At 33.6% G+C, this 8,526-nt stretch overlaps 1 protein-coding gene across 1 annotated transcript; it reads left to right on the forward strand.

Annotated features, from left to right (window-relative positions):
* Positions 1-2,865: 2,865 nt before the first annotated feature.
* Positions 2,866-7,835, forward strand: LOC137616460 (uncharacterized). Its single transcript, XM_068346258.1, has 4 exons — positions 2,866-3,041; positions 3,901-4,071; positions 7,068-7,212; positions 7,725-7,835. The coding sequence occupies exons 1-4, from the start codon at positions 2,866-2,868 to the stop codon at positions 7,833-7,835; spliced, it is 603 nt and encodes a 200-aa protein (XP_068202359.1).
* The last annotated feature ends 691 nt before the right edge of the window (positions 7,836-8,526 follow it).

Consider the following 8,526-nt stretch of genomic DNA (forward strand, 5'->3'; position numbering starts at 1 on the left):
AAAAACTTGCAGAACGCTATTTTCATCGTAAGTCTCTCAAGCGACAGACCTGCAGAGAGAGAGAGAGAGAGAGAGAGAGAGAGAGAGAGAGAGAGAGAGAGAGAGAGAGAGAGATTACCCATACATATGGAAATCGATCGTTGACCTGATTACCGTCTTTATTCCACCGATTGAATAATGGTTGAGTAAACCTTTCACATCCGGGAGTTCGTTTGCTTACGCGCATTAGGTAAGGGGGATTTGGCGTAACTACATTCTTTTTACTCAATCAGTCTATTTCTGCTAATAATGGTACCTATACTCTCTCTCTCTCTCTCTCTCTCTCTCTCTCTCTCTCTCTCTCTCTCTCTCTCTCTCTCTCTCTCTCTCTCTCTTTATATATATATATATATATATATATATATATAAGTATATACATATATATGCATATATATATACATATATATTTATATCTATACATTCACTTACATATATACATGGGTATATATATATATATATATATATATATATATATATATATATATATATATATATATATATTTATATCTATACATTCACTTATTCACTTACATATATACATGGATATATATATATATATATATATATATATATACATATATATATATATATATATATATATATATATACAAACACAATAACAACAACAACAACAACAACAACGAATGCAACCGTTTCTAGTCCACTGCAGGACAAAGGCCTCAGACATGTCCTTAGTTATGTCTGGGGTTTGGCCATTTTCATCACCACGCTGGGCACTGCGGATTGGTGATGGTGGGAGACTGTAGTCTGATCTCTTTCACAGCAAACCATCCTAGTTTGGGCGACCCTGACTAGTACAGCTTTGCTGATCATGTCTACACGTAAACCCTTTCACCATTCAGAAAGGTTCACCAAAATTTCAACTGGGCTCCACAAGGCACTAGAAGAGTTGGAAAACCCAGGCCTGCATGGCTGAGGGCTAATGGGAGATGATGAATAAGTATTGATTTAAAAGTTCAAGATAGAGACGACTGGTGAAATCTAACCGAGGACCTTTGCGTCAATAGGAGTAGGAGGAGATGATGATGATATAAAAAAGGTGATATATATATATATATATATATATATATATATATATATATATATATATATATATATATATATATATATATATATATATATATATATATATGTGTGTGTGTGTGTGTGTGTGTGTGTGTGTATAAAGTACTTCGGACGGTGTTTCTCTTCCAACTATTGATTAGAGTTTGTTTGGTATAAGGTTGCATGACTAATGCAACCTAATGAGCTTGCTGTATCGTCCTGCAACATTTATTTACCCTCACCCCATTAAGGAAGAAGCATTAAAACATCGTATACGATAATTTAGGTACGATAAAACCAGACCGAGAATTAACTACGCGTGCGAGAACTCAAACAATGAAACGTACGAATAAAACTAGACTGGGAATATATTCGTTGGTTTGTTGTTCAAAATATTAGTTTAAACATTTGTCATATTCTTTGGATAGTGAGTCATAGAGCCATTTACTTTACGGAAAGGAAGAAATGTTAATTTTACACCAAAGAGGAGTTTATTTCAGGATAACCCACCGTTTAAGCTCTTGTGTTATACCCTTTCTGAGTGGGGATACCTTAACGTGGTGAAAGGGTTTGTGTATCACCGTGATCAGCAAAGCTGTACTAGTCAGGGGCACACATACTAGGTTGGTTTGTTGTGAGCGATCATACTAAAGTCCCTCACCATCACAAATTCGCAATGGTCAGCTTGGTGATGAAAACTGACCCAAACCCCAGACATGAAGAAGGACATGTCTAAGGTCCTTGTCCTATAGTGGACTAGAAACGGCTGTATTTACCTTTGTACGTAAAAGGATTTCTCGTTCATTGCTCAAGGATACCCATCACGATTCTCCTAGTTGCTAGTGGGAAATCAGAAGAGGGAGAGCAGGGATTGGAGAGAAAGAAATACAGAAATGGGACATGAGGTACCCCCACCGGAAGATGAGATTTTCAGGTTCGGATTTTTTCAACAGCATCAGTGTTACTTCTTCTGCCCTCCAGTGAAAACGCTTCTTCTCCTTCTTTAAGAATTTGTTTTGGTGAGTTGCCTACATTTTGGTTAACAATGTAATACTTTGTAATAAGGGAGATCCTTATCTTGTATGTTACTCACGTGTGAAGAAAGCTATTTTGATTTTTAATTTTAGAGGGTCTCTTGACATTAATTTCGATAGGTCTTTGTGAAGAAAGTTATTTTAATTGTTAATTCTTAGAGGATAACTGAATAGTCTCTGAACAATAACTATGGGTAGGTCTTTGTGGAGGAAGCTATTTTAATTGTTAATTCTTGGAGGACCTCTGAATATAACTTTATATACACACATGCATACATACATACATACATATATATATATATATATATATATATATATGTATATATATACATATATATGTATATATATATATATATATATATATATATATATATATATATATATATATATATATAAATATATATATGAGGGGTGTCAAAACATGAACTATACAAAAGTTAAGAAAAACATCAGACACTGAATGATCTTCACTCTTAGAGTTAATATAACTTAGTTAAATACCCATGTAAGGAAAAGAGAAGCAGGAAGGTTAAAAAATATATTATATAACACCAAAAGTAAATAAGGAATAAGATATATAACTTAACAAAACCCAAAATAAACTTTCAAAATTAACCTTCCTGCTTTATCTTTTCCAGAAGAGTATGGAAGACCATAGCTCCTAAGAAGGCCCGAGTTATTGAGTAAAGAAATATCTTTTGAGAACTTTGGAGTCATGAATATGAGAATGGCTGGTTTGTCCCAGAACAAGTTCATCGCAAACCCTTCTTGGACGATCGGGAACCTGATTAATTTACCGATGAGCGACAATACATCGGGTGGAACTCGCCTCCGCACGGCTATCCAATTCACTATCATTGCGAATATGCTGCTCGAGAGCCTGCTGGTTCCAAGCGATGAAAAGTAAGTTTATAGTCTATATAATCCTATTTATCTCTTCTTATCGTTTATTTCCTTCCTTTCTCAATTTTCCCTTCCAGTGTAGATAGATAGAGAGGAATTGGCTCATCTTTGAAACTGTCCCAAGGTACTAAATCCAATATGGCGGCCACTCTTCTTCTCCAAAGACCTTACTGGCAGATCAGCAACACCTTGATACTGCCTGTTCTCTCTGATGACGACGGAGATGGAGTCCCAAAGATCAGATCCTTGGTGTCCTTTTCCCTGCCAATCGTCATATTCCTAGATACAGTATTTGGTGAGAGCGGGACTGGTGTAGGGTAAGATATTTCTAACATTTCTTCAAGTTTTATCGACAATAAATAGCGTCTTATTTAACCATGTGATGGCATTATCAATTTTTTATTGCATGAGATTAATATTTTATATCTAATTCACCTAATAATATAGATTTGTAAATATGATATGATATTTTATGCTTTATAATTCCCTATACATTATAAAAAAATTTTACTTTCTATATCATTGCTGTCAAAAATTTCAACATTGATGTTATATTTTCATCATGACTTTGAATTTCATATCTCTAGTCACTGAACATCATTATTTAACATCGTCAAAACCTTATTTACTATAAATGATTCCACTGTTATTAATTTGATCACTGGAACGTCAACATCAAAACTATTTTTCATCAAAAATTTTGTCATCAACATCACACCCCTTAAACCAATTGATTTTTCATTAACATCAATACATCACACTGCATTTAAATTTATCCAACATCACCAGCATCTCTAACATCAATCCCAGTATCACAGATGATGTTATTAACATGAATTGAAATAACCTTCCTTTTCAGTAGGCCCAACATAGGCTTAGACCAGCTCAACGTCTTTCGATCTATCGAAGACTCCATGGGAGCCATGGGCGTGAACGGACGAGAATGCTTGTTAAGACTAATTTGCGAATTAACGAGCAATCCAATTGGTGAATTCACCGTTATCGGGGAGATCATCACAGTTTTATTCACGTGAGTAGGCCTATACTTATTCATGATACTCTTTAGTTAAGGGTAGAGGAGATTCTTGTTAGGGTAGAAGAGACTCTTGTTAAGGGTAGAAGACTCTTGTTAAGGGTAGAAGAGACTCTTGTTAAGGGTAGAAGAGATTCTTGTTAAGGGTAGAAGAGATTCTTGTTAAGGGTAGAAGACTCTTGTTAAGGGTAGAAGAGATTCTTGTTAAGGGTAGAAGACTCTTGTTAAGGGTAGAAGAGATTCTTGTTAAGGGTAGAAGACTCTTGTTAAGGGTAGAAGAGATTCTTGTTAAGGGTAGAAGACTCTTGTTAAGGGTAGAAGAGATTCTTGTTAAGGGTAGAAGAGATTCTTGTTAAGGGTAGAAGAGACTCTTGTTAAGGGTAGAAGAGATTCTTGGTAAGGGTAGAAGAGACTCTTGTTAGGGTAGAAGAGACTCTTGTTAAGGGTAGAAGAGATTCTTGTTAAGGGTAGAAGAGATTCTTGTTAAGGGTAGAAGACTCTTGTTAAGGGTAGAAGAGATTCTTGTTAAGGGTAGAAGACTCTTGTTAAGGGTAGAAGAGATTCTTGTTAGGGTAGAAGAGACTCTTGTTAAGGGTAGAAGAGATTCTTGTTAAGGGTAGAAGAGACTCTTGTTAAGGGTAGAAGAGATTCTTGTTAAGGGTAGAAGAGACTCTTGTTAAGGGTAGAAGAGATTCTTCTAGCAGGACACTCCAAAATCCAACCATTGTTCTCTAGTCTTGGGTAGTGCTATAGGCTCTGTACCATGGTCTTCCACTGTCTTGGGTTATTATTATTATTATTATTGTTATTATTATTATTATTATTATTATTATTATTATTATTATTATTATTAAGCTACAACCCTAGTTGGAAAAGCAGGATGCTATAAGCCCACGGGCTCCAACAGGGAAAAGAGCCCAGTGAGGAGAAGAAACAAGAAAAAATGAAATATTTTAAAAATAATAACATCAAAATAGGTATCTCCTATATAAACTTTAAAAACTTTAACAAAACTAGAGGAAGAGAAATAAGATAGAATAGTGTGCCAGAGTGTACCCTCAAGCAAGAGAACTCTAACCCAAGCCACTGGAAGACCATGGTACAAAGGTTATGGCACTACCGAAGACTAGAGAACAATGGTTTGATTTTGGAGTGTCTTTCTCCTGTTAAAGGTATAAGAGACTTTAGCTATGGTCAGCAGCTCTTCTAGAAAGACACAATTGTTTTCTAGTCTTGGGTAGTGCCATAGCCTCTGTACCATGGTCTTCCACTGTCTTGGGATAGAGTTCTCTGGCTTGAGGGTACACTTGGGTACGCTGTCTGTCTTGTTTCTCTTCCTCTTGCTTTTTTAAAATTCTTATAGTTTATATAGAAGATATTTATTTTAATGTTCTTCTTAAAAATTTTATTTTTCCTTGTTTCCTTTCCTCCCTGGGTTATTTTCCCTTTTGGAGCCCCTGGGCTTATAGCATCCTGCTCTTTCATCTAGGGTTGTAGCTATATATATACACACACATACACACACACACACACACACACACACACACACACACATATATATATATATATATATATATATAGAGAGAGAGAGAGAGAGAGAGAGAGAGAGAGAGAGAGAGAGAGAGAGAGAGAGAGAGAGAGAGAGAGAGATAATAAAGCATGTACATATTATTTATCATATGTTTGTTACTTCTTACTCTGTAAGTTACAGCTTACTGTATAACTGTACTCTCAAATAAGAGGCTTTGTGGGCATAAGGTAAACAATAGCGAAATTCTCGTTTTCTTCCAGAGGTGAAAAGGATGCATTTTCTTTACACCGGTTATGGGATCCTACGATAGTTTTAAAACCCTCTCAGTTATAAACATAATTAGAAAGTTTTTTTGTGGCTTGATTTGCATATACATGACATTTACCAAAGTCCTGAAAAGGAGTGTTTTTTTAATATTACGTCAAATAAGCTAAACGATATAATTTTCTGGTGATATTCGTTATTACAAACTATAATAATAATAATAATAATAATAATAATAATAATAATAATAATAATAATAATAATAATAATAATAATAATAATAATAATAATAATAATTTCCTCTATATAATAAAGACCAAGTGTCTGGATATATATATATATATATATATATATATATATATATATATATATATATATATATATATATATATATATATATATATATAAATATATATATGTATATATATACATATATATATATATATATATATATATATATATATATATTTATATAATATATATACATATATATATATATATATATATATATATATATATAAAAATATATATATATATATATATATATATATATATATATATATATATATATAATATAATATATGTATATATATAAATTTATATATATATATATGTATATATATATATATATATATATATATATATATATATATATATATATATATATATTTATTTATTTATTTATTTCCGGTCACGCTCACCGGCATTGCCAGACGTATAACTAAACGCTCTCTCCCTGTCCCTGGGGTAAAGGGAAGAGGGAGTAGTCATATCCTGGTGTGTGTGTGTGTGTGTGTGTGTGTCCCCATACGTATCTAGATATTTAGCCGTAATTTTTCATGGGTTGCGTACACTGGTAATGATAATAATGATGAAGGTCATAATAACAATAATAATAATAATAATAATGATAATAATAATGATAATAATAATGAATTCTGTTTAAAAAATATTAACTTTTTTCGCCTTTTTACCAGTGAAAATAAAAAAAATGTCCAACTTAAAATGTAAACAAGCAAACGAACTTAAAATTCAAGATAAATTATCTTAAAACTAAAGCATAATTTTGGTAGTAGAGAAATATGATTAAAAAAGAACTAAAAAAAAGCTTTTTCAGGAGTATGGATTGTTTGAAGTTGGCTATTTATTTATTTATTTATTTTTTTTTTTTTTAACATTTTGTCTCTCCTTACGACAGACCTAAACGGGGCATGAACGAATTCCTGCAGGAGTATATAGACGCCGAGATAGCTGGCGCCAGAGGGGAGCACTGCCCCAAGCGATATCCTACGTGCCCATTCTCCATCATGAATATCGTTAAGAAGTATAGGAACTTCGTGGAGGTAAGCTGAGAGAGAGAGAGAGAGAGAGAGAGAGAGAGAGAGAGAGAGAGAGAGAGAGAGAGAGAGAGAGAGAGAGAATAGTATTCATTTGGAAGAAAATAAGTCGAGATACGTAAAAATACTAATTCAAGATAAACGATATAAGATGTTCTTGGATCTGAATAATTTCATATATAAATGTACCTTTATGAGTTGGGATATCTTAACGTGGTGAAAGGTTTTGTGTATTGCCATGATCAGCAATGCTGCAACAGTAATCTCCCCCCATACTAGGTTGGTTTGCTGTGAATGATCAGACTAAAGTCTCTCACCATCATCAATTCACAATGGTGATGAAAACTGGCCAAACCTCAGACATGAATAAGGACATGTCTGAGGTCGTTGTCCTACAGTGGATTAAAAACGGCTGCCTAGAGAGAGAGAGAGAGAGAGAGAGAGAGAGAGAGAGAGAGAGAGAGAGAGAGAGAGAGAGAGATGTTTCGTATCTTTTAAAACATTCTCCCCTTTTCCAGGGCGTTTCGACCAGCGATGACATTAACAGGCTGAGCCCACCCGATCCTGTTCACGCAAATTTTGGCATCCAGAACAACCACATAAATATTCCTGAAGTGGTTTACCATTAGACTGAAGATTATCTCAAGTTGGTATCGGGAAATTGGCGAAGAAGTGGTATGGAGAACAACCCATATAATCGTTGATCTGTGTTAATATTTGATTGCATTAATAAAAAAAGTACTGTGAGGAATTCTCTCAAACATTTAGTTAATTTTTAAGAGTGACTGTTATTGCTATATGTGATAGACATTTAGTTAATTTTTAAGAGTGACTGTTATTGCTATATGTGATAGACATTTAGTTTATTTTTAGATTGATTATTATTGCTATTTGTGATGGTTTATGTACAGTTGGCCTCATTAATTACGGTACACTTCAAGGGAAGTCAATGAGACATTAGATAGCTATATATTGTAGTAGGTAATGCTGTGCTTAGTAAAAAAAAAAAAAAAAAAAAAAAAAAAAAAAAAAGTAACTGTTGACAAAGCTGCTTGTCAACCAAAGTTCACGCGCTTGTAAACACAACATCAAAAGCATTTTTATTGATTTTAAGAAGTGCTGTACTAGAAATATTGCTATTTGCTTCACAACACTTCGTGAAATTAATAAAAAAAAAGCATTTGTTCACGTGTTTACAAAGGTCAGTGACTATTTTACAAGGAACTTTACCAAGAGTTTCTATCCTTTGCTAAACAGAGTTACCTACTATAATCAATTCTTTTTAGTGAGGCAGATTTGCACCGAGTCGCAGGGGGTGCC

The sequence above is a fragment of the Palaemon carinicauda genome, chromosome 2 (assembly GCF_036898095.1).
Source record: "Palaemon carinicauda isolate YSFRI2023 chromosome 2, ASM3689809v2, whole genome shotgun sequence".
NCBI lineage: Eukaryota > Metazoa > Arthropoda > Malacostraca > Decapoda > Palaemonidae > Palaemon > Palaemon carinicauda.

Bases quoted from the DNA above. Each gene is read 5' to 3' on its own strand.
- LOC137616460 (XM_068346258.1), top strand. From the start codon at position 2,866: ATGGCTGGTTTGTCCCAGAACAAGTTCATCGCAAACCCTTCTTGGACG. The intron at 3,042-3,900 runs GTAAGTTTATAG...CTTCCTTTTCAG, and splicing joins CTGGTTCCAAGCGATGAAAA to TAGGCCCAACATAGGCTTAG. The intron at 4,072-7,067 runs GTGAGTAGGCCT...TCCTTACGACAG, and splicing joins ATCATCACAGTTTTATTCAC to ACCTAAACGGGGCATGAACG.